The 27,457-nt window shown below is 49.2% G+C and overlaps 1 protein-coding gene across 1 annotated transcript in view; it reads right to left on the bottom strand.

Moving 5' to 3' along the window:
- Positions 1-27,457, bottom strand: part of ARHGEF26 (Rho guanine nucleotide exchange factor 26) — a 110,545-nt gene that overhangs the window by 42,551 nt on the left and 40,537 nt on the right. The window contains exons 6-8 of the mRNA XM_046666588.1: positions 11,476-11,628; positions 8,261-8,390; positions 5,115-5,189 (exon numbers count right to left, since the gene is read on the bottom strand). Coding sequence (XP_046522544.1) covers positions 5,115-5,189; positions 8,261-8,390; positions 11,476-11,628 — 358 coding nt within the window. The remainder of the gene's footprint in view (positions 1-5,114; positions 5,190-8,260; positions 8,391-11,475; positions 11,629-27,457) is intronic.

Here is a 27,457-nt window from a genome sequence, read left to right as displayed (position 1 = left end):
ACCAAACCTCAGCACCACCTTCAGCACCCCCACCCCGGCCCGTGCTCTCCATCTCAGGACTGATCCCAGCACATCCAGTGCCACAGCCAAACCCCCGGCCTCACCACTCGCAGACGCCTCCCTCTCCTTGGTCCCCCACCTCCAAATGGTCTCAAAGTCTCCTCAAGACTGCTGTCTTGCTGTCTGCATGCCTCCACGTGTCCCCTGAACTCAGGCTCAAACTCCTCTTCCCCTGGATTGCTGGCCTCCTAATTCTCCACCATCCATCCTGCACTGGCCTTACGCATCCTCCAAAACAAGGCTGTTGGTTTTTCCAAGCTCAAACCTGATCACGAAAGTCCTGGGCTTAAAATCCTTAACAGGCTCCAGCAGCTCTCAGAACTAAGTCTTGGCGAGACGGTGCCTGGACCTCCTCACTGAGCCCGAGCTCTCAGCACGTCTCCGGCTGCAGCCCGCACAGGGCACCTTCTGCACGGGCTCCCTCTGCTGAACTCGCTCCACCAGCCCAGCCAACGGCTTCCTCTTCCATGGAGATTTCCAGGCCCTGCAGGTCTTTCAGGCTCATGCTGGGCACAGCCTCTCCAGAAGGACTGGAGAGCAGACACTGGGCAACTCCCGTGTCTGTGAGCAGTGCCAGCCCAGCACCGAAACACAGTGACGCTCAGCAACCATTCCTGCGTAAACAAACCACCTTCAGAGACGATTTATAAGTCACTTAAAAAAAAGAACCATTCCTTTACAGTTATCCCACTTTAAAATGAAGGGGAAAAATGGCATCACTAAGTTTGGGTTATCATTTTATTTCCTAAATTTCCAAATATCATATCCATCAGCAAAAGATGGAGTCATGATACCACTTCAGAAGAATACACCTCAGAGAGCACGCTGAAAACGAAAAAGTCCCCAAAGAGCCTTCGGCGGTGGCATCGGCAGTGGAGGCCACTTCAGTGACGATTCTGAAGGGACAATCGCAAATCTGGACTTGTGCTCTGGTGTTTTTATAAAATCAGCCTCAGTATATCAAAGCCGTCAAAGCTCTGTTATGTTTAACTCATTGCTTTTTTGTTTTAGGGCAAATGTATTTGAAAAAAATAAACAGCTCAATCCCTCTAATAAAGAAATATAAATTAAAACAAAAATACAGTATTTTCAACCTATCAAATTCACAAAGATTAAGAGTGTCTGACACTGGGAAGAGCAAGACAGCAGTAAGTCAGACACTTAGAAAACTTCCGGTGGTCACAGGCCTGGGGCCCTTTCTGAAGGCACTCGGGGCCTTTAAGAATGCCCACTTTTTGTTCCAACAAACCCACTTCTGGAAGCTTATCTTTGGAAATAATCGGATGAGTACACTCGTTTATGTAGGACAGCACCACGCAGCACACTGAGAACAGGGGATGAAATGGTACCATGGGAACCCGCTCCCAGCGCACGTGAACGCCGTGCTAGCACCGGAGCAGAGCCCCCAGGAGGGACACTCAGAGGAAGGACAACGGTCAGCACCTTTGATGAGATCCCTGATACACTTCCCGTCTCTTACTTAAATTTTCCAAATTTTCTGTAATGCACACCTACTCCTTTATTTTCAAAATCCCCTTCTCAAACCCTAAATGCATCCTTACAGAGCAGGACGTAGAGGGAAAGGAGAAACCTTGTGGATCCTTCCCACCCACACTCCTCTCCCTTTACCATCAGCAAACACAGCTGAATCCGACGCATTGGTTCTGGGACTATTTCCATAGATGACAACAGGCGCATACACAAACCCGCTTCATTCCCCAGACGTCATTCCCCTCTGTGATGTTCCCCACCTCACGTCCCTCACTCAGAGAGCTCCTCACATTCTCAGATGTTTATCTACCTCTCTGTAAACTCTGGCGCAGTAAATTTCAGAAGATTAAAGAGACTTAGCTACTTTGCCGCTGGAGGAAAGCTGCGAGTGCAGGCAGTGACGCCCTTTCCACAGAGAGGGGGGAGGGCACACGGGAGAGAGACCACCCCTTGACCTCCACCCCTGACCACCCACACTGCCATGCTCAGGCTGCCCTCTCGGATCCCCTGCAACCTCCCCCAGCTCCACCCAGCACGTGAGCAGCACAGCGGGCAGTGAACGCATCTGCCATTTACCAGAAATGTCTTTCTTGTTCTGAGTTGTCAGACTAGGTAAGCGAGTCCCTCCAAGGCCCACATCAGTAGCTTCTCACAGTTCCTCCAGCAACGTGCATGAGCAATGTCACTGAAGTGTTAGTCACACTATGCAAATAAATCGCATTAGCGTTTTAATTACCAAAATAGGCATTCCTCATTTTTTCCAAGAATGAATAACTATCCAGACAGACTTGCTCAAGGGCCTTAGGTTGAGTCTGGTTTCTAAGACCTTGGGCCTTGACATACCCAATTTCACTCTCTAAAATAAACATTGGGAACTCCCAATTTCTTTCACTTCAGATAAAGCAAACAAGTGAAATTCTGCATTTTAATTCTGAACCATAAATGTTCTCTATATGCAATCTTTCCATTGAAAACACTGGTATCGTTTTCCCAGAATATACAAAACCCCATCAGTAACCTTTACAAATGAAAAAGATTAGTTCCTGAGTAGCTATATTAGTGATTTCAGTTCCCATGTAACACTAGGCGACTAGGGGAATAATTCTGATATTCAAGACCCATGGTGGAGAGAGAGAAAGCCAGCCACCTGCAGAGAACGCCTCCTATGGACTTCCAGGGTGAGGGGAAAGCAGTTCACTGACCCCCTCGGTCACAGCCACCGGCCTTGCCTAAGTGCCAGGGTCAGCCCAGGAGAACCAGAGCCGCCTGAAGGAGGCCACCATCCCTGCCACCGGAAGGGGAAATTCTGAAACATGACCATTCAAAGCTCAATCCAACAACCAGGTACCACCACCTTCCTCTCTCCAACTTCTCAGTAATAACCAAACAAACTTTGACAAAATCCCTTTCACATCCAAGGCCAGAACTTCTCCAGCAGCTTCTCCTACAGACCCGCCCCCAGCCCCAAGTCAGGCCATGCGGGAATTGGGGTCCTGGAGGAGAGACCCACTGCAGAAGGACCTTAGGTGGCTATGCACCTGTCGGGCTGTTTCTTCACCCAGCGTTTCCCAAGCAGGCCATGCAGACCATCTCTGGGGCAGGAGATGGATTCAAGTGCTGACAGATTGCTACGGTTTGAATGTCTGAGGCACCCCAGAATCCCTATGTTGAAATTCTAATCCCTAAAGATGATGGTGTTAGGAAGTAGGGCCTCAGGGAGGTGCTTCCAAGTCCTGAGCGGGGGAGCGCTCATGACGGGATTAAGGCCCTAATAAAAGCGGCTCCAGAGAGCGCCCGGGTCCTCCACCACATGAGGACCCAGCAAGAAGTCTGCGCTGGAAGACAGTGCTCACCCCACCACGCTGGCCCCGATTCTGCACGTCAGCCTCCAGACTGTGAGAAACAAGCTTCTGTTGTTCACAAGCCACCCTGTCTGTGCTGTTTTATCATCGCAGCCTGGACGGACTAAGACACAGATAAACTTATTTTTCATATAATAATGTAAGTCAGAAAACAAACAACTACCTCATAAAATCCACGACTTTGTACTTATTATTGGCACGGATGAGGATAAGCAAAATAGCGCCAATTTAAAGTTGACTAAAAGACACAGTTCTTCACAGAAAGCAGGACAAAGACATGCCAAACCCAAGGGTGGGTGCAGCTGCGGGATGACTGGGCCCCTATGCCATCACTCCTGCCCCGCATCCTCATCGACTCCCTGCCTCCCATGGCGTTCTCTCAGCCAGACACTGCCACCAGCACTCAGCACTTCTCACTTCATAGTTCATTTCATACTTCTCATTTTAACATTTTTCTAATTTTTTAAACAGAAAAACACCCCGCCCAGTGCTGGCCTTCCTCCTACCCAGCTCTCTGCCATCTGCCAGGCCGACCCGGCTTTCCTGCTTTGGTGGCTTGCTTCGGTCTTTAAGTCTGCTCTGCTGGTCCCCCCTTCACGAGACGAATGCTGGTGTTCTTCATGGCGGCATCTCAGACTGTCTGCTCATCTTACTCTACACACCCTTCTGGGTGATCTCATCACTCTCTCAGTCTTAAAAATCATCCATACACTGATGATTCCCAAATCCATGTCTCCAATTCAAGTCTCTCTTTGGAGCTCCTGACTCGCCTATTCAGCTGACTTGGATGTTCCACAGGAACTCAACTGCAGCATATCCAGAACAGGGCTCGTTGCTTCTCCCTCTGTCCATACTGCAGAGACAATGAGAGAACCCACCTAGGTGCCCAAGACAGAGGAGCTCTTACCTTACTCTTGAACCCAAATATGCTCACCAGTCCATCACCACGCCTACCCCCCACCATGACAGGCCTGCTTCTCTCTGTCTCTCTCACATCAGGATGGGCTGCGGTTCCCCAGCCTAACAAACTTCAAAAGCCTGCTAACTGGTGCCGCCCCCACTGTCACCTTCACGACACACAAATTCTTAGGATAAGGGCGACAGCTCCCTGACACGGCTCCAACACTCTCTCCGAGACTGGGCTCTATTCACATGGGGAACATTCCAGTTCTTTGAATTCTCCAAACACTTTCCTGCCTCTGGGTTTCTACACATCAAACACTCACGTCCCCCAGTCCCTGGCTCAGAGCTCCCCCCATATCAGGGCTCAGCTTACACATAACTGTTCTCCCATCACATCGCTCACCATCCTTCACTGTCATTCTCACTTAACGTCTGCCTCCCCCCTACATGGCACATTCCATGAGGGCAGGAACCATGTCTGTCTATTCGTCACCATATTTCCAGGGTCTGGCATGGTGACTGGCATAGTAGCTGATACTCAATAAATATTTGTTTAACAAAGAATCAATAAATAGCTATTCAGACACCAAAGAAAATGAGATCTCTACAGGCCCTTAAGTAAGACTGTCCGACACGGTAAAAGGCCCATTTCATCTGAGCACAGTGGACGATATCTAGTTTTCCAGCTGCCTCTGGCATGCTGCGAAAGGGCCATGAGAATCCACCGGGGCAGGCATCCCACAGACACCTCCTTGTCCTGGGCAGCGGGCGGGTCCCATCTGACGAGCCCCCAGTTACCTTGCTCACTTCCTTCAAGGCTCTTCTGCAGACCTCATACTTCGGAGAGTCCTTGGGCGTTTTTTGACAGATTGTCTGCAACAAAGGAAAAGAACCATATGAACCGATTTATTTATCAAAGAAAATAAAACCAATGTCCAGTCAGATCCTCGTGCTCACGGCAGAGTTAACAATGCTAAACAGAATCCTATGGAAGAGGATGAGGATGACAGTAAGATCCAGGACACAGTCTTTAAACGCACAGGATGCAAATAAGTCTAGGGAATGGCTAAATAAAAGGACAGACTTCAGAGGCAATGAACCTGGTTTCAAATCCCAGCTCTGCCTCTTAGTAGCTGTTTGGCCTTGAGCAAGTCACCTACCTTGGCTCCAGAGGCCTCAATTTCCTCATCTGTAAAATCAGGACAATGCTGCCTAGGTCACAAGGGTTAAATGAAAATGCACGTGAGGCTCTGTGAGTGCCTGGCACACAGAGGGCCCTCAACGAATGATAACTTTATCACCATTACTGTCTTTGTTACAGTAACGATACAGTAATGTTACAGAGGTAACTGTATTTGTAGATGATACAATGCGAATAAAAAGATCAGGGAAAAAAAGCTGCTGGGTTTTCTCCTGAGACATTTATACTACAATTTCTGTGATGCTAAAATTAAGTTCAAAGAGGGCCAATTCAAGTCAAATTGAATTATATATATCTTTGGAAACTAAACCCATTCAAAGCATTTTGTTTTCTTCTTCCGAAAGTGGAAACATTTAGTTGTTAAATATGTTCATCTCAATTAACAAGTTTAACTAAATTTCCAAATGAAGTAAAACTGAAGGGACAATGTTCTAAGCACATTGAGATGCTACCAGTTGGCCAGATTCTCACAAAGGGAAACAGCTTAGGGCCATAGGCATCAAGCGGTAGATGGCACTTGTCGATGTGGATAGATTCCAGGCCAGGAACCCGACAGTCGGGCGCCAGGACAGCTGTGGTGACAGGTGGGAAGCTGAGCGCACCGTCTGTGGGTTTACTGCAATGGCTCTCAGATTTGTTTACGAGGGCCCACTGCAAGAAATGTTTATGCTGCAACCTGTCCACGTGCGCACGTAAACAAGACAAAGTTTCCTATGAAATGATGCGTATCCACATTATAAACTGTGTATACGCCACGTCCCATACGTTTTCTTCTACCTCAGTTTACACTGCTCATTATTCAAAGGTTAATTTCATGGTGCACTAATGGGTACAAAAGCAGTGTGAGAAATACTAGCTTACATTGGACAGCAAGTCCATGGTGTCTTTGCACGATTCAGGTTTAGGTAACATTCTGTGCATAGTGAATTTTCTAGGGAGAATGGCTACAGCTTTACCCCGAATCTCAAAAGGGCCTCTGACCCAAAAACGTTTAGAGCCCACTGGCCAATCATGGCATCAACCCCCAACACGGTACAACACGGTGCGTCACATTCTGTGAGTCCCAATCTGGTCACACAATTTTCTCAAAATTTACCAGAGGGAGGATGCAAAAGGCTGAGCGATCTCAGCACACACAGAATCTAAGGAATCATGGTTAAAATGTGTTTTTGGAAGAAGAAAAAGAAAGAACCCTGGAAATTCATAACACTACAAGAAATGTTACATTTAGAAAGCGCCTGTTTCTTGTTGAAAAAATAGTGAAGTCTGAAATAATATTCCCTATATGGATCAAAGTTTCATTATTTTTGTAAAAGTCTTGGCAGTCACATGAACTAAACAAGATTTAGTTTTGATTATCTGGCTGAATTCTATTCTTAGACATGATAAATATTGTTTTGTTTTGGTTTTTTTTGAGGAAGATTGGCCCTGAGCTAACTATCTGTGCCCATCTTCCTCTACTTTATACATGGGATGCCTGCCACAGCATGGCTTGACAAGCGGTGCGTAGGTCTGTACCTGGGATTCGAACCAGGGAACCCTGGGCCACTGAAGCAGAACATGTGAACTTAACCTCTGCACCACTGGGGCTGGCCCCAACACTGATTTTTTAAAAATCAGAGCTAAATTTTCAAAACTGCAAGTTTCCTTATATGTAAGGAGAAATGTTCCTAAATTATAGGTGATGGACCAGGAAGGGTGTCCAGGTAGTTAACTGAGGCGAACTCGCAGAACAGCAGATGCTCTGAATTCTGAAATGCCACCAAAACTTCCTCAAGCTGTGCAGCACAGCCCACAAAGTGGCCGTGACCACACACGTTACTCACGGCCACATCCCAGTGCTCTTTAGAACATCTCTGAGAATTTATAATGGAACACAGAAAACAGAACTTATTTTGTAATCTTACTCAATCATAAGTTTTTGCTGTATTTTTACCCTGTTTTGATTTATAAAAATCAAGTATGTGAAAACTCACATTCTATTAACATTATGATCCAATTTTAAAGTAGAAGTATGACAAAATATTTTAATTTGATCAAAAAGATACCCTTTGGCCACTGGCTGGATGGGGCTGCGTCAGGCCCCGTTCTCTCATTGCCGCCCTGGAGTTCCAGCCGAGTCAGGGGGAGGCCACCCCGAGCCGTACCCCACCGCACTTCATGCCGGGCAGCCTCCCTCACTTCTCCCAGCCATATCTTGCCACTGCTCAAAGTCAAATGCTTGTTTTCTTCACAGATCTTCCCTAAAGCAAGAAGGAAGCTGGACTTCCCCGACCCTCACTGCGTGGAACGTACCAGGGGCGAGGTGCCTCGTAAGGCTGGAGAGAGTCCACTCCGTGAGAAATGGAGACCCAGCATCTCAGAACTCATGGGGAAGAGATCTTAGTGATCAGCCTGAGGAAACTGAGGCCCACGGAGATTCAGTGCCTTGCTCACAGCCACACACCTAGCGGCTGAGCCAGAAATGGAATCCAGGGGTCCTGACCACACGAAGCCAACGCACCTCCCATTTCACAGAACACCCAGCGAGTGAGCATGGCATGCACGCCTCCGAATGACCCCGCCTAACCCAAAGACAGTCTCACAGACACTACACGAGCGGGACTGCCCAGCCCGAGCCTCTTCACTTAATTGGGGGTGTTACAGAGGGACAGGCATCAGTTCAAGTGGAGGAAGAGCATTTTCCCTACTCAGATGGGACACAGCACAGCCAGCCCAGGGTAGGCGGCAGCCCACAGCTTACGTCCATCAGCAGGGGCAGGCGGGTCACCCTCTGCATGGGCAGGATGAGGAAGGAGATCATTGGCAGGTTCCTGCAGTCTTCGTGGGACTCAATCCGGGACAATACCTCCTTGAAGGATGGGTTGGTGGCGCTGAGGAAAAGCAAAGAAAGAAGGAACTTCAAAATACTGCTCCTTCAGTTAAGAAGTAAAGATGTTTTATAAAACATTGTGATAAAATCATATGTTATCGAAGATTTTTAAATACATAAAACAACATGAACACATCACATAGGGAGACACGGACGGCTTGTCTGCCTTCCATGGTCAAGATGGAGTGTAAGGCGTGAGTCTAAGGTAATAGTGTGAACAATAAGATGGGAATGTAGGAGCTGGAAATTTCCAGAAGTGAGAAGTAAACAGAGGAGGTGGTGGGATCACGATGGTGAATGTATCAATTATCCATTAGTATCATGGTGAACCTTATTAATTATCAATTAGTATGATGGTGAACGTATCGATTATCAATTAGCATAATAGTGAATATATCAATAATCAATTAGTATGATGGTGTATGTATCAATTAACAGTATCATGGTGAAAGTATCAGTTATCAACAAGCATGACGGTGAACACATTGGTTATCAATTAGTATACAGACCAGATCTCAGATCTGATCATCTATAAACAGTCCACTAAAAAGATAACAAGTGACCTGTTTTGAGCCTCTTCTCAAGCCCTACAGTTATGTAAAAAAGAAACGCCAGGGGACGGCCTGGTGGCACAGTGGTTAAGTTTGCATGTTCCGATTCTTGGTGGCCTAGGGTTCGCCTGTTCGGATCCCGGGTGCAGACATGACACTGCTTGGCACGCCATGCTGTGGCAAGCATCCCACATATAAAGTAGAGGAAGATGGGGACGGATGTGAGCTCAGGGCCAGTCTTCCTCAGCAAAAAAGAGGAGGATTGGCGGGAGATGTTAGCTCAAGGCTAATCTTTCTCAAAAAAAAGAAGAAATGCCAGACTGCGTTCCCTGACTAGGAGCCTTTGGCTTTATCAAAGCTTCTAAGATAGGAAACCTCTGACCATCAGCCATTGATCCCTCCTCACCAGCACCGGCAGGACAGAGGTTAAGGCCATGACATTTCTATGGGGCTCAGCAGACACACCACAGGTGACCTCCCGGGGAACCACCCCGATGACTTTGAAGGAAGATCAAGACAGATTCCCGTAAGAATGCAGCCTCAGCAAGGTCCCAGCTTGCCAAACGACAGACTCAGAAGTCAGCCCCGGGTCTTCTGCCCCCATGGTGCCCTCACTCCACACCAGGCACTCACTGCACCCAAGAGGAGCTCTGAGGAGCTCACAGTGGCCCATGGAGGGGGTGCGGCCAGAGACTGTAATTCCATGTGGGGGCAAGGAGCAGGGGAGTGACAACTATGACCTTTGTTTAAAAATGTATTTTGAAAATTAGATGATTTGGTTCAAGGCTGCTAAACATAAATTATGAAATACCCAGAATAGCAAATTAAAAGAAACTACACAGAAACATTTTATTTTCACATTTCAAATCGAGGAGTTTTAAATTTCCTTTCTTGCACCTTTGAAAAGATTTTTAGGAAGTTAAAAAGAAATCAGAGTCTAAACCAGGTGGCTATTTAAATCACTGGGGTCCCAGGCCCATCCCCCCACGGCTCTGTATACATGGCCTGAGATGGACCTTCAGCTGTTTATTTGCTTGTTTTCAAAGACTCCAGGGCGTTTCCAAAGGGCAGGTAAAGGGAAAGTCAGGCTCCAAAAGTGAGCTGCCATCAACGCAACAAAGCTCCTGAAAACCAGCGACTATTTCCACATGAAAGCTCAACTGACAGCACCACTGAGCTAACTTAGACAAAATCTTTATCTTTTAAGAGTTGCATAATGTACAGCAGGTCTTACTCACATTTTTTAAATCCTGCAAAACAAAATGAAATTTAGCCCTAATTCAAGGCTTTGTCTTCAAACAAGTAACTTGCGTTTTCTACCAGCTGCAGAGCAGCCTCTAGCTCAGCCAGCCCGCTGGTGAGAGGCCAGGTGAGGGAGGGGGTGAGTTTGCCCCCCAAGGGAGACTAGCTGAGGGGAGCCACCAGTGTCCAGCGGGCAGAGGCCAGGATGCTGCTCCACCTCCCACAGCACGCAGCACGGCCCCCAGCCAAAATGTCAGTAGTGCTGACAAACCTGCAAACCAGCTCTGTGCTGGACACGTCAGCAGGCTGACAGCTGTGGGCTTTGCGCTGCCCCAGCGAGGGTTTCCTGAGGATGTGGAGGGACGAGGGGCATCATTGGCCCCTCTCACCAATGTGGGGGATGTTTCTCCAAGCAGCCGAGAGAGAACCCTTGCCAGCCGTCCACAGGGCTGCACACACTGCGCAGGGGTTGACCCATGCTGCATGCCACAGTCATGAACGCCACCATTCACGAGAGGGTGAGGACGCTCACAGCCAGAGGCCCCCGAGAGAGCTGCCAGCAACGCACGACTGCACTCAGAACAGAGAGCTGCCGTGATGGACAGGGCCCGGAACAGAACAAGACGGAGGTTACTGAGCACTCACTGCCTCCTTTAACGAGAGAGATCGCACATCCACCACATCAAAACTCTCAGTAACCTGAACAGGACAGAGCGGAGAGGGATGTGAGGAACTGACAGCTTAGTTCTTTCTGTTGCACAATTACCGTCTTTAAGAACATCTTTTTTTACTGCTTTCCTTCAGAACTTCTGTCTCTCCTCATCCTCAACTACCCAGAGGGGGAGATTCAGCAATTCCTACGAACAACTTAGCAGAGCTGTCATTTGAACGGAGGAAAATGAGAAGGCCGAGAAATCCCTGGATCCCAGGCACCAGCCCAGCCAGCTGGCACCTCCCTCCTGGCCGGCGGCAAACCACTTAGAGGACAGTTAATGGCTCAGAAAACTTGGGGGTGTGGAAGGATCACCCCCCGTCTCGCAGCAATTAAAAGAAAACAAGGAAAACAATAACAAGCTATAATTTCATAACAGTTGAGAGAACATTCTCCACAGACTAGATTTTTCTATGCAAACTCCCTCACCCTGAAAACGATCCTCTTAAACATTTCTCCCTGGGAAACAGCCCATCAAGAGGGCTTTCTAAATAAGATTTAAGAGATCAGTTAATTTTAATCACTGTGACCTAATTAGAAAGAGGCCAGACAAAGAAGACTGTGACAGTCACGGTGCTCACAGCAGTCTCTGCAGCGTCCGCTGCTGGTAGACCTCATTGGTGCAGTACTTCACGTATGGGTCGAAGGTAGACGCCGTGTGCTTCTCCACGATGTCACTGATGTCGTCTATGAAGATGTTGTCCTGATGCCTGGCTTCCAGCTCAGTGAAGAATCTGAAAAACAAAGAAAAGTATTTATGCTTTCTTCCACGTGCCTTAACAGACAACAGTTTATCCTCATGTAAAATTATTACACAGCACTTGAAAGTAACAGCCCGAAGTGCCAACTCAAAAAGATAGAGAGAAAAACTACTAGGGTTGTGGTAAAAGTAAATCTGTCATAATAACACCTCATCACCGCAAGGTTGTACTTGAGACACCGAAAATCCAGGCATTTCTGTACTTTCAGGTATATTTTAGAAGACACAGATTTCACTGTTTTCCAAGAACACCCTAGCTCTTTAAGGGGCTGGGTTCATGCTTATATATTTTATTGTACTGAAAAGCATATGAGCAAAACACCTAAGTGCTTAAAGATCAAGTCTGAAATAAACCCAATTGTATGTGTCCTTTCTCTCAAAATAAAAATAATCATATTGTTTTAAATCTAATAATATGCATAACATATAAATGTCTTCATAAATTATTTAGATTGCAACTTAGGGCTGCCAGATTTTGAGAGAGAGAGTGTGTGAGTGTGAGTGTGAGTGTGTGTGTGTGCATAGTGTCCAGTCCAAGTGAAATTAAATTTCAGGTAAATGAGTAATTTTTAGGTACAAGTATGTGACAAATATGGCATGAGACATCCTGGGCATCCTGTATTTTATCTGGCAACCCTAGGTGGCATCCAATTTTAACAGAACATCCAAAACAGATATTTGAAATAGGTTTCCACACAGAGCATTGCTGCTCAAACCGTGGCCCACAGGCCAGCAGCTGGGAACCATGAAAGAGCTTGTCAAGAATGCAGACTCTCAGCATCGCCCGCCCCAATGGGAGCTTGCCTTTATCAGGATCTCCAGACGATCTGCGTGCACACTGACCACTCACAAGAGCTGCTCCAGAACACACTCGCTGTCCCAGTCTGGAGCAGCAGGAAAATGTATTACAGGTAACTATCCACAGGAGCAAAGCATTTTCCAGAAAGTGCGAGGAAGGCGACATCAACAGCACTTCAGGGCTGACTTCTGGGGCAGTCTCCAGCAAGCTCTTTGGCACTTGCTGCCCCTCACCCATTTGCTGAATAATACAAATATCTGTCTGAGTCCCTGTTTTCAAACCTTCAAGGTAGGTCTAGCTCTAGAGGTGGAACTTCAACCTCACTGACTGTGCCAATAACAGTGTACATCAAGAAACGATAGTACCAAGAACCAGTACAGAAGAAGCTGAGTTACCTGCCAAGGAGAGGTGACCTCAGCAAGCGAAAGCTGAGTAAGAAATAATCCTTTCCCTCCCAATACTCATGGCCAAGCGGCCCACAGAGGCACAGGGCCAATTACTGCAGTATAAGACCTGTACCCAGGCATACACGGCCACGTCCTGGGGGAGGGGGACTGAGCAACAGTGGGAGGCAGGCCACCAGCGATGAGGATGCACTGCTGGGAGCAGAGGGCAGCCCTGCCAGCAGGGGAGACAACGAGTGCCAGGCACGCACCTCGTTCAGGAAACTGAGGCTGAGGTGCGGACCCCAGAAGGAATGGGGGCAGAGGATGGGGCTGAGAAGCAGGTCAGAGCTAGACTGCAAAGCTGTGACCAGAAGCTGGGAGCCTGGGCTTCACCTGTGGATAGTGAGAATTCACTGGCAGTGCTGAAGACAGTAAATCACCTGCCAGACAGAAAGCTGGGACAGGCGGATGGACAGAGAGAGTGGGGACAGAGAGACTGGAAGAGGCAGGAGACGGCTAGCTGGGCCAGCAACCATCCAGCCTGGCAGCGGGAAATCCAAACGAGAAGACACAGGTCAGGGAGACAGCCTGGAGGGAGAGTCAGTAGAATGGAGAGACGCTGAGATGGGAACGTCAAGGTTTCACCCTGGCGTCAAGGTGGGTCACTCACCAAGCAGGAAGGCAGGGCTTTGGAGCAGGTGGAGAAGCACAAAGGACCAAGTTTAATCCTGCCTTGGGGATGTCAAATACCCATCTGTGAGAATTCAGAGCCACAGGAATTCTAGGTCACATGCAGTCAGGACTAGCTCATTTCTAGCTGGTTTTCATATAAATGCAAAGTATTTGTAATTTATTTTAATTCCAAGGGTCTTCTTTCAATTTTCGTTGAACATTTGCTTAAAAGAAGAAGCCATTCATAACCTCACTATCATGAAAATCTGAGAAATAAATTTTTAAAGGCAAATATCTCCCAGAGTTTCTCGTCTTTCCTTAACTGTTATAATATGAAGGAATGCAACATTATAACCAAAAACAACAGTCACTTGGCTTTTCCCAATGAAAAGGAAAACTCATTGATCACAGTAAAATTTTTGGCCAAAGTACAGGATTAGAAACACAGCACTAATGAAATATCTGTTTGTGCTACTTACTCTAATGTAATGTAAACCAAGACACCCATCTTTTATTTTGACATTAGCATAATTAATATAATTTAAAGTTTTCTGTGTTAAATTATCTATTGGTTATTTTGGCAAATCTGCATATTTTACCAAGTGAGCCAAGCTACAAAAAGACCAGGAGAGTATTCCGGAAGAATGAGGTGTTATTTCAGTGACCCGGAGCGCTGGGGATCCAAACCAAATCCAAAGAAGTAAACCACTCTGGTCCCTGGATGAAACCTGAATGGGGCTGTGGGATAACAGGCTGACTTGAAGGACAGCTTTTCAACGGAAACACATTTCAGCATTAGGAGGTCTTTATTCTGGGACAATATCTTCACTATTTCCTCTTTGCAGCATTAGCAACACGATCAAGTTTCACAACCAATCATGGTAACAACCCTTCCCTTCTTTTTTCCTACTAAAATTCTAATCTCATCGCTAAAGTCTAGTTTTGAGAAACCTCCGAAGGACCAGGAAATGCTTCCCGCAAACAGGGCCCCCGACGGGAAACCCAGGTCAGCCCCGTGTGATGGTGACTCCCCGTCCCCAGCCCCACCACCCCACTCATCAGATGCCCATAGCTCCTGGCTGTGCGAGATGGGCCCGACCACCGAGAACGCCAGGCAGCCTCCCGGGAGGGGGCTCAAGCCCTAACTCCAGTCCACACCTGAAGGCTCATCCACGGCCTGGCCCACCTCCTCTCACACTTCCTAGAAAGGCAGGGACCATGCAGTCTTCAGGTTTTCGTGTCTTTAACCAGTGGTGATCTTAAATGCGGCGCCGCATCTCTGCGGAAAAACGAGGTCAACAGTGAGGAAGCCGCTCAACACAAGCACCTTTGTTTGCCTCGCTTTCTCCCGTCTGGAGAGGGCAGAAAAGACCTACAAATGTGAGGAACAAACGTCCCCGTGCCCTCACTAACAGCCTGCCTAGAACTCAACTGATGACACAATGGGCACGAAAGACACAAGCGTTCCTGACAACTCTCACAGCCCGCCCAGGAACTCCACTAATCCAGAGAGGGGACCAAACTTAACCCACACCACGAGGCTGTTTTAAGAAGCCAAGCAGCACAGTCTCCTCTGACATGTCTAGCACGGATGATGCTTCGGTGGACGGCAGGAGCAGCAGTTGATGATGACAACCCCTCCCCAGGCTGGCCCAGTGCTGCATGCTCGCCGTGCCCCGCCTCGCCTCACCTGGCCCTCAAGCCTCCTTTTGAGTGGCCCTGAGACCCAATTCACACAAGCACAGCCAGGTTGAGAGAGCCTAGGTCCAAACTCGAAACCACCGAGCCTCGGTCTGAGCCCAGAGCCTGTGCCCGACCCCAAGACTACCACCTCTGCTCCCAGCGCCAACTCCACGGAGGGCCCACGATGGGTGTGCACCGCGCAGGCCAGCAGGGCAGAGACACGACAACAGCCAGCCTCCAGGACATCGGCCAGTGGGTGTTCTGGTCCCGGTCCAGCAGTGTGAGCAAACACCAGCTCATGGGTCCCTCTGACATCCCGGGGCTCGCTCACTTCAGCCGTCCCTGTCCCCTGCTGCACTGCCCTTTGCCTTCTCATCCTTCAAGCATCGAGTAAATTCCCTCTCCTCCAGGAAGCCTTCTCTGCCCCTTCTGGGCTGGGCTAAGCTCCCTCACTCCATGTCTCTGTAAACCTCTATGCTGTTCCTTTGGTGCACCTGCTATGGTCGTAATTAATTATATTACGATTTTATTTACTTCGTCTCTCTGAGCAAGGGCCGACGACAGAGGCCATGTCTGTGTTCAACACTACGCATTCCAGGCCACAGAACCTGGAATACAGAAGACAGTCAAATATTTGATAGGTGAATAAGTCTAATTTGTGTTTTAAAGAGAAAATTATAAAGATGAAACCTGATCAAGGAATTTTGCTCTACTGCTATTTTACCAAGAACATAACACTCACAAGGAGGTCAGTCTCCACCCGCCTTTACTCCCCAGAAAATCAGGTCAGCAGAAATCTACTGACCACAGCTGTGCTGGGGGCAGTGAGGGCCACAGACAGACACAAGCAACCTGAGTCCCAGCACAAGTCTCTGTAGCCTGTCAGACGGGGTCTCTAAGACGAGGCCCAATCCCACACAAGTTTCTTCAATGCCAGCTGCACTTTCTAGAAAACCCGCCAGACCAGGCCTCCCTGACCAGACCTAGGGAGGACTCCAGCCGCTAAGATGCTGAGGGGCGTGGCCAGCAGGCTGCGGGAACCATGAGCACTGCGCCCCTCCCAGAATGGCATCTTGGCAAGGTGCTTCCCCTTCGTCAACATCCACCCGCCTCAAGCAGACTCAGATCATTCCTGGACTCCTCCCTCATGTGGATGAGCTCTATTCTAAGCGGCTCCACATCCTGCCACAGACCATCACATCCTCTCATGCTGGACACACAGAACCCGCTGGCAGGTCCACAGGTCTGGGTGGCTGTCATATCACAAAACACCTTCAAGAAACGAGAGGACACCCCAGGCGAGTGGCCACACACTAGGTGCCACTGCAAATACTTCCCACCAGAACGTCCCATCCTCCCCAAAACAGATTGATATTCTGCTGCAGAAAGGGAGACTTGGGGCTTCTTCACCTGGGGTGTTTGGTGGTCACGTTGACACAAAGATCAGCCTTGATTTTTCAACACACTGGGATGGAACAGCAAGCACATGGCAAGGGTACCACTGCCCACGGCAAGGGCCACCCGCCTCAACCCAGATGCAGAGTCTACGCTCCTGGCCACCATCACCAGTCAGTCCAAGCCGATGACGAACACAATGCAGCGCACCTGTGACTCCCTCGCCAGGAACACTCACAGGAAATCTGTTAATTCGATATGAATATGGGGCTGTGGTTCTCAGTGAGGACACCCTACACCCCGATCTGGCAGAAGCCTCACGAGGGTTCCCTCGGACAAGTGTACATCTTCTCAGAATCTGTTTCAGCTTCTTCTGAAACTTTATCTCTGGATTGATAATCAGGGTGACAAGTGGTTGGGAACAGGAGGAAAACATTGTAAACAAAAATGTTCTGAGAGCCCTCACTCCCTTCTCATAGCTACTGTCTGATCCTTCAACTCTCTAGGATGGTTTTTGATAAAAGATTCTTATCATCCCATTACAACCTTTAAGGTTCGGCCTTAAGAGACTGTGGTGAAGGATGAACAAAGGGTTTTCCGACCCTCGCACCACACGACATGGAGGCTGCTCAGGTTTAATCCAGCCCATAGCACCCTTGGTTCAAGGCACCCAGCAAACCCAGAGGAGGTAGGAGGGGCCAGGAGGGGTGGGCAGAGAGAACGAGAACCAGACCCGAGAGCCGGCTGCCAGTTAAGGATCCCATCCCCTCAGCCCACCTGCTGGAAGGAGGATAAAGGGGACCAGGAAAACAGGATTTGACAACTCCTTGAAATTTTAATACCATTAGACTGAGTCTTTGCTTAAATATGGAATGTAAATTCACCATTCACCAAAATAAACTCAAAATGGATCAAAGACCTAAAGCTGAGACCTGAAACCATAAGGTTTTGGAAGAAAACGTAGGCAGTACACTCTTTGACATCAGTATTAAAAGGATCTTTTCCGACACCATGCCTTCTCAGAGAAGGGAAACAATAGAAAGAATAAACAAATGGGACTTCATCAGACTAAAGAGCTTCTTCAAGGCAAATGAAAACAGGATTGAAACAAAAAAACAACCCACTAACTGGGAAAAAATATTTGCAAGTCATATATCTGACAAAGGCTTAATATCCTTAATATATAAAGAACTCTCGCAACTCAACCACAAAACATCAAACAACCCAATCAAAAAATGGGCAGGAGACATGAACAGACATTTCTCCAAAGAAGATATACGGATGGCCAATAGGCACATGAAAAGATGCTCATCATCGCTGATCATCAGGGAAATGCAAATCAAAACTACACTAAGATATCACCTCACACCCGTTAGAATGACACAAATATCTAAAACTAATAGCAACAAATGTTGGAGAGGTTGCGGAGAAAAAGGAACCCTCATACACTGCTGGTGGGAATGCAAACTGGTGCAGCCACTATGGAAAACAGTATGGAGATTCCTCAAAAAACTAAAAATAGAACTACCATACGATCCAGCCATCCCACTACTGGGTATTTATCCAAAGAGCCTGAAGTCAGCAATCCCAAAAGTCCTATGCACCCCAATGTTTATTGCAGCACTGTTTACAATAGCCAAGACATGGAAGCAACCTAAGTGCCCAGCAACAGACGAATGGATAAAGAAGATGTGGTACATATATACAATGGAATACTACTCAGCTGCAAAACAGAACAAAATCATTCCATTTTCAATAACATGGATGGACCTTGAGAGAATTATGTTAAGTGAAATAAGCCAGCGAGAGAAAGATAATCTGTGTATGACTCCACTCATATGAGGAATTTAAAACTATGGATCAAGAACAGTTTAGTGGATACCAGGGAAAAGGTGGGGTGGAGGGTGGGTACAAAGGGTGAAGTGGTGCACCTACAACATGACTGACAAACATTAATGTACAATTGAAATTTCACAAGATTGTAACCTATCAATAACTCAATAAAAAAAAATATGGAATGTAAAGTCTTTATCACATAAATCTGCATCACAAAAAGTGGAGAAAAGGAGCTTGTTCCCATGGCGACCATATGCACACCTGCTTCTCCTGTCTCAGTGTTACTCACATCCACCATTTAACTCTCCCAGGATTGGGGACGACACGATGAACTGCACACTCCCATGGAAATGTCCTGAGCAGGGTCGGGCACTCGAGTGGGCCCCCACCTGGGTGCGCTGGGGTACATGGACGGCTCCACAGATTCTAATTACTTTCTATTTAAGTACAGCTATTAATTTCCATCTAATGGAAGATCCCACCCCACCACATCCCATGTCATATAGGACCCTGAGGACAGAGACCAACGTGCCTGGTTCAGCCCCGGATCTCCAGGACCCGGCAAAGAGTGAGCCCTCCGTCACGTGCTGAATCAATTGATCCTCAGCACTCACTGCTGCTGACGTGCACCTTCCAAGGAGAGGGATGGGGATGCTGTGAAATGGGCATCTCCAGGCGTGACTCACACCTGCGTTACCAGGCCAGGTGCTCACGGTGACTACCAGGGCGGGTGGGGGAGGAGGCACTCGGATGTCACAGGTGGCCCACATGCCTTACCCCGCATCCGAGACACAGGGCTTGTAACCTCAAGAATAATCTTGCTAATCCATGCCCTGGCAAAAATTCTTTGAAAACTCAAAACCTAGCAAAGATGTGTGACGTCTAAGGAACTGTTTCCTTCTACGCGATGACAGTTACACAGCCAGCTCTGCAGCCTTTCCGCGTGGCGGCCTGCGAGGGCAGTGCTGGTGACACTCACTCACAGCTGCTCTCCTGGGAGAGGGGGCTGGGTCTGCTGGCTCTCTTCACCCTGCCTGTTTTCTGTTCCCACCTAAACAGCCTCACTGTGCACGTGCCATCACTGTAAGTCACCCTGAGCCTTTCGTGAACGCAGCTGGAGTATAAGTGATCAATTCTAAACAAACCAACTGGGAAAACGTGGAAACGGTATCGAGAATGAATTTATAGAATAATTGGAACAAAGTCAAGAAAAACAAAAAGCTCTCTTCGAGCTGAAACCCCCCTTCCAATTGTGATCCGATCGTTCTGGAATAACCAGCACAGGAGGAACATGTTTCTCCTCTCGCACTATCTCCAGCTCCTTTTTTAGGAAGCGCCCATGGCACATCAAGTCAGAATTCAGTCCACAAGAAAGAATAACTTCTAAAGTAAGCCCCAAATCTTCCCATCTCAGTTTTCCTTTATTAAATATGCCCCAAAAAAGTTGTCTTCCTAAAAGAAAGAAATGTTTTCTATGGCTCCATCAGTTTCATCAAAAAGACAAAGGAGGGCACCAGCCTGGTTGACTAGTGGTTAAGTTCACGTGCTCCACTTGGGTGGCCCAGGGTTCGCAGGTTCGGATCCCGGGCATGGACCTAGCACAGCTTGTCAAGAAAAAGAGGAAGATGGGCAACAGATGTTAGCTCAGGGCCAATGTTCCTCAGAAAAAAAAAAAAAGAAAGAAAAGAAAAGGGAACCAGGATACAGAATTTTGAAAACCTCTAAAGGTCAATTTCCTAAGCCATAACATCCTAAGAAAAACAACGCTCATCTGCAGGAGGGAAACAGAACTTCAGGTCCTGACAGTTTTAGAGCCTGCTCCATTCACACAGCAGCTGGCTCCAGCTTGCCCCTTCCACAGAACTCTCCCCTTCAACTCTCATCGAGGGTTTTTAAAATACTTTCTTTTTAGATAGTTGTGAGCCCTGGTTAGTAAAGTATCCAAAGACCGGGATTTATAAGGATTAAGGATTAAGTTCTCATCCTGGTTTTAAGTGGATTTGGGATAGTGATAAATTTCGGTTTTCTTCATTTGCTAAAACAAAATGAACAGATTGAAGAAAAAGAGTGGGTCAACCATCAGCCCTGCCACACAGTGGTCCCTGGACCAGCTCAAGAGAGACCAGGTGACACAGCAGGGGACACACCAGGAAGAAGAGGGGATCCGACAGGCCAACGGCAGGTGACGATGGGAACGAGGAGGGGATGGGAGAGGTGAGGACAAGGGAAGAATTGGGCTGGGAACTCGCAGGGAGCGTGGCGTGGACTTCAGGGTTTGTTAAGGGTACACTTTCAAAGGGGTCCGGGATGCAAAGAAGTTTCGGAACCACTGGCTCTGTATAGTGAAAACACCTAATACAGAAAGATACACAGGGAAATTCAGCTGGACCCAGCATCGCCTCCCAGGTAGGTGCCCACAAGAAATGAAAACATGTGTTCACAGGGAAACCTGGACACAAATATGCACAGCAGCACAATTTATACCAGCAAAAAGGAGAAACAGCCCGATGTCCATCAACCAATGAATGGAAAAATAAAATGTAGGACGTCCGCATGATGCAATATTACCCAGCCATGAAAAGGATGAAGTACTGACACATTACAACATGGATGAGCCTTGAGGGCATCATGCTGGTGAGAGAAGACAGCCATGGAGACCACACGTTGTGTGATTCCATCCACATGAAATGTCCAGAATAGTCGAGTCCACAGAAACAGGAAGAGCGGGTGTTGTCCAGAGGCGGGGGCGTCTGGGGAAAACAGGGAGTGAGTGCCAATGGACACGGCGTTTCTTAGTGACGTGATGACAATGTTACAAAATTGATTGTGGTGGTATCTGTCCAATCCGTGAATATACTAAAAGCCACCAAACTATACCACTTACATGGGTTATTTGTATGGTATGTGAACTATTCCTTCAAATAAGCTCTTTAATAAAAGGGCAACAGCCGGAGGAACGGGCAGGGGTGAGAGCTGATTCCACAGATTCTGCTCGTGTACAGCCTTCTCTTTTCCTCCTTTCCCAGAGCAGACCGCATATGTTTCACCTCTTCTCAAGCAGCTCTCGTGAGAAGTCCCCAGACTTACAAAACGAGGAGCACTGGCCAAGGAGGCCGGGTCAGCAGGCCCAGAGCCCAGCTGTTTGGCTCCCCGACAGCCTGGCTGGCCAGCCCTAAAGTGCCCTTAGGGAATTCCGGGCCCCGTGGAAGGCAATCCGAAACCACTCAACAGACGCAAAGGGCCGAGAGACGTGGGAATGTCAGGCATCCCTGTATGGTCAGCGGCAGGGAATCCAGCCCAAATCTCCCCAGTCACACCAGGGCGCTGGAGACGGCACGTCCACACCACAGCAGCCCTGCCCACCATACAGGCCGTGCACCCGCGGAACTGCCATCAGCCTCCTGCCTCCTCGCCACATAGGCTTCCTGAGTGAGAGCACACGGTTCCGGTCATGAAAAGCTATGGAAGCTCTGCTGCTGCGTCCTCTCAGAAGGCCTTCAGAGAGGCCCTGTGATGGCAATTCAGTCCACAAGGGTCAAAATGTTCCCAAACCTTACCTAGCATTTAACCACCACCAAGAGGCTAGCAGCCTTTCCCTTCCTTGAAAATGGTGAACTCAGAACGACAAATACGCTATCTACTCCTCTGGAGCAATGCCTACATCAGGTGTACTTCTCAAATCTACACTCCCAGGGCCAGTCAGCAATCAGACCGTCACCGCTCGCCTGCACGTGTCCCGTCTTATACACACACCCCTTCCTTCTCATTTCTCCACCAAAACCTCCCCCACATGTCTTCCGCAAATGGTAATTTGCTCTTCATGGTAATTCTTTTCCTGCTTCTATCCACTTTTAAAGAACCTACCAAAACCCATTCTACAAGCTGCTCTGGCCCCCTCACCCCCTTCCCTTCATCCATCAATGGGACCAGCTGTCCAAACCAAAGCTCTAACTGTTCTTCTGACCACACAACTCCCTCTAAGAAGGGCCCAAGGATGCACACCAGCTCGGGCAAGTTCCCAGCCAGCTTCTGAGCCCACATGCTTGCACCACCTATACACTCTGAAAGGATCACGTCCCGCAGAAGCTTCTTGTACTCCTGGCCAGCTAAGAACACTGACGCTAGACCACCACAACTACGTCACTCGCCAGGATGCACAGCAGCCAGCTGGAGAGAGGCGACTGCTTACAGCTTGCAGAGAGTCTGTCATTCTCAGCTTTCCTTTTTTTAAAAAATTGACATCTTAATAGTTGTGGTAAAAACTACTACAAAAGCTAATCTGGGCAACACACACATATACTTGCATTTGGTCACTTCTCCACCAAGAAGCAGCTCCCAACCACACGCCCATCCTCACCTCCGCCACAGAGGCAGAGCCGGCTCCCTGCTGGCTGCAGGAATTTGAGAGACTAACGAAGCTGCCCACTCAGGGGGAGCTGCACGGTACCCTTCCCAAGGGGAGGGTTCTCCAGCTTAAAAGGAACGCAGGAAGTTGCACCTGTGGCGGGAAAGGGATGCACCGTGGTAGAGCTGGACTGAGGGAGCCAGGTCCCGCCAGCACACGGCTGCTCAAGTTGTCAGCAGCAACTCTAGTTCCTGTAAAACGTCAGAAAACAAAAATGCCTTGGCATGTGTGCTAACAAAGCCGGCACAGACTTCAACCACAGATTATTACCTGTTATTTTACCTGACAGCTGGCCCAGCCCCTGCATAGTGCGTCAGAGTTTCTGAGTGACTTACACATCTTTCCATTAAACAGGGGCAGCTTTTCCAAGGGCTTTCCTTAGAACTTATTACAGCCATGCAAAATGAACACCACTGGCTTCCTTCTAAAACAAAACTAACAAATACTTTCTTTCTCTCGCTCTTTTAGTATTTGACAAACTGAAAAACCATCCTTCAGCTATAGAGAATTATTCCATGAGAAGTAGTCTCTGAAACAAAAAGTCATTTGTAGGTTTTATAATTATTAATCAGCAACATACTAAATAAACCAGAGGCAGTTAGCTTTATAAAAAAGTACACAGAATTTATCTTTACTATGTTATCTCTAGAGACTTTTTAAAAATTCAAGCCTTTTGAAAAACATAATTTTGTTAAAGTTTGCTTTTTTTTTTTTTTTTTTTACAAACCTTCAGGTTTCTGCTTATTAATTCCTGTTTTTGTTTTTTAAGGCTAGCCTGAAGACAAACAATAGAGAAAGAAGAGAGTAGTATTTCATTTCCTTGGGAAGTTAACAGGCATACGAACTCCCAGGGGAAAAGAGTCGCCCCAGGGCTGGCCTCCTGGTCCCACAGTCGAGATGGCCCAGGTCGGCGGCTTCCATTCCAGGCTCTGTGCGTAGGCCAGGGCGCACTCAGACTGACTGGCTGCCAAGCAGCTGCAGGTGCAGGGCCAGATGTCAAACCCAACCACTGCCACTTACAGAGACCTTTGAAACAAGATGAAGGGAAGCCACCGCTGCTTCGCAGACCTTCAAAACCTGCCCTTCACCCTCTCCTCTGTGACAGAGCGGCAAATTCAATCCTTAAACAATAGGCGCTGGAACCACGACAGGGAGGAGACCCTTTCCCAGAATCACGATTTGATCCTCCACTCCGTCTAGAACCCTCCAGAGATTCTACATGGCAGCCCCTTCACCATCTCTTTTCAGTGCGTATATAAGGTCTCTCTCTCCTATCTGTATGTTTTCTAACTTTAATCATTTCTCAGCTTTCTGCAGTTGCCTTACCTTCTCACCAGACTAACACCTGGGAGGGAGCCAACTCAAGTTTCTTAACTTTTTGATCAGAAAAAAAAGCCACCCACAATGTGGATATGTACATACATTTCCCTGCTCTTTTTAAAAAGGCACTGTTTTTACTTCATGTTAATAAAAAAGGCAAATGCACCTGATCCTTTGGCTGCTCTAATGTGAAGTGTGACAGAGTACGATTTACCTGAGTCGCATCTAATTTAACAGAGGGGGATGAAGCAGAGACCAGCCTGTATTATTGAAAATCATCCAACAGCATTTTCTTTTTAAATGTTAACTATTTATTTATTTTTCCTCCCCAAAGCCCCAGTACAAAGTCATATATCCTAGTTGTGAGTCCTCTAGTTCTTCTATGTGGGACGCCACCACAGCATGGCTCCACGAGCGGTGTGCAGGTCTGCACCCAGGATCCAAACCTATGAACCGGGGCCACGGAAGTGGAGCGCACAAACTCAACCACTATGCCACTGGACCGGCCCCTCCAACACTATTATTTCAATGCCTCAAATTACATAACATTAGAGAGAAAGGTATTGGAAAGCCTTTATGCTTAATTTCCCCAGGTCCTGGTGGCAGAATCCTCCGAATACATTAAAGTGTACTCCCCTCTGTCCTCCTCGCACACGTGCTCATCTGTGCACAGGGGACTGACGACCTCCCTGAGTGTGACCCTGTGCGAGGGCACAGGTTCATCGATTTATCAGGCTAATTCAGACAAACACCAAACCAACACAGTGGGCACCAGAGCTCTCAACCAAGGGCTGACGACCTGAAACCGCCCTACATACTGTATTTTAAAAATCTGAATTAGCTCCCAACAGTTAAAAATGAAGTGAGGGCATGCACATCCAGGTTTCCCAGTTTCTGCAGGTCCAGATCCCAGCACCAGGCTCACATTCACTCAGGGGCTGGGGCTGCACTCACACCCAGCTCACAGGTGCCCCTACGCAGAGCCACCCCCACCGGTCCTGCTCTGTCAGCCGCATGACCTGGCTGCAGAGTAGGGGACTGAATCTGCCCCCCAGAGAGGGCTCTGGAGTCAGATGTGCGTCTGATTTCTGGGGTCTTCCTTGGTATCTAACTGCTTACTGCTGGGGTGCAATTTACTGACCCTCTCTGGTCCTTGTCTGCTGAGGAGGAGACAGCCCTGTCTCTGCAGAGATCGCAGCGAGCACTGAACGACATAAGTACAGACAGGACGGGGTAGGGACCCCGGCACATGGGGCTGATCCACGGTGGCAAAAGTTGTGATTCTTACCATCAAATGACAGAGCACCAAGGAGTCCTTGCGAAGACGCTGACTTCCACGCAAGTCAACAAGGCTTCTGGAATCACTATTTCCACTCCCTCAAATTTGTGCTAGTTAGAAGCCAACTGAGTTATGAGGGACTCATGAAACTTGCTGCAAGTCCAAAGTCCACATTTGGGGCAAGACAAGACCTCTGCGCCTCTGGCTTCATTCAGGTCCTAAGATAAGCAACGTATTATTTATCAGAAATAGCTACACACCTGTATCGATCTGTTCCCTATCCCTGAAAAGCTTCTCACATTAATGTAAAAAAGACAGAACACAAGCTTTTACTAACCTGCAAAACGTCATTTAGACTGTGACCAAGGATTAACTGCTGCAGGGAGCATCAGACTCTCACAAGCGTGCGGCTGTGAAATGCTCGTCTCTCAACACGAAAGCCCACAAAGGCCCTGCAGTTGCAAACTGGTCTCTGTAAGACCTGCAGGTAACTGGGAACTTGGACAGCTCAACTGCAGAAGGGGCAAAGGAAGAAAAATCACACCCAGCCGTCTCCACAATCTCAACGCCACCGTGGAGAGTTGGGATCAGCAGAAAAGTCTTGTCCACTTACATTCATAACCTGCGCCAGAAGAAACCAGGTGGGAAGCTGAGTCCATCCACGCACAGCACGCCGCACCAGTGCAGGCACCACACGCCAGCGGGCCGGGGGAGGAGGGCTCGGAGGCTCCTCGCCGTCAAGTCCTCTGGCAGTCGTGCATTCAGGTGTTAACAGCACCTGGCTGAACACGCCACGTTCCCCTCACAGGGAAGCCGCTGTAAAGCCGGCACCACTTCTCAAACGCGGACTGTCGCTGCTGCACGTGCGACACCCGGTACTAACAAGGCTCAATGACATCCTTACAAGCATTTTACTTGCAAGCCACCAGCATGAAGCACAGCCGACCCCGCTCACAACCACCGCCCGCAGCCCCGGAACAGGGACCTATTCACGCAACAGAGGCCTCTCCAAAGCGAACACTTTGTCAGTCAAACGCCCACAAACGAGCAGGAGCCCCGGGAGGTTCATCTCCCAGGAGAGAGGCGGCCTGCGGGTGGATCGCTCCCTAGGACGCGTCTGCTCTGCGCGCCGGACCCCAGGCCGCCCTGTCTGCGAACACACCCCGCCTGCCCCGCTCTCAGAAGACGCCGGGGCGGGAAGAAGCGCGGACGCGGCCTGGAGCTCCGCAGCCCTGCCCCGGGACGCGCCCCCTCCCCTCGGAGGCACGGGCGCCGCCAGGCTCGGCCCCGCAGGCGCGTCGACAGCACCCACGGCGCCGGGGCGGACCCACCGCAGCTGCTTCTGCGCGGACTCCGTGCCTCACAGACGACACGGGACAACGCACGGACCCTCGAAAGCACCCTCGAGAGCCCCGAGGGCCGCAGTCACTCTGGAGCTGCGCGGACCCCCTTTACACGCACAGGGAGGACAAAGGCGGGGCGCCTGTGGCTCCCGGAGCCCCGCGCTGCCCGGCCGCCTCCTCGCCCATCCTTCTCCGGGGCCGCCCGAGGTTCCCCCGCCGGGCCGCCCGCTCCAGACGCGTCCCCGCGCTTCGCCCGCCCGGAGCCGCTGACCGACCCAACGCCCCGCAGCCGCGCCCCTGCCGCCTCGCGCCGTCGCAGCGGCCCGGCACGTGGGCAGGCGACTAGCGCGGCCCCAGCGGACCGGCGGGGCAGGCGGGGCAGGCGGGGCAGGGGGCCAGCCCGCCCCAGGGACCGTGGCGGCGCGCGGCCGCAGACGCCCGTCAGTCCGGGTCGCCGCGGGACAGGCGGGCGGGCGGCGCTCGTCACCCCGCCGCGCCTCGCGCCCCGCTCGTCGCCCCGCCGCGCCTCCTGCTCCACTCGAAGCCGCGCCGCGCTGGAAACCAGCCGTTCACATCCCCCGCGCTCTTGCCAGGAACCCCTCCCCTGACGGCTGACGACAGTCCTTCCCGCGGCGCCTCGGCCCACAACAAACGGACGCGCCGGGGCTGCAGGCGCTGGCCGCCC

The sequence above is a fragment of the Equus quagga genome, chromosome 1, assembly GCF_021613505.1.
Source record: "Equus quagga isolate Etosha38 chromosome 1, UCLA_HA_Equagga_1.0, whole genome shotgun sequence".
In the NCBI taxonomy this organism is placed as follows: Eukaryota; Metazoa; Chordata; class Mammalia; order Perissodactyla; family Equidae; genus Equus; species Equus quagga.
Note: the sequence above shows the minus strand (reverse complement) of the source record. Positions and strands in the feature narration are given on the sequence as shown.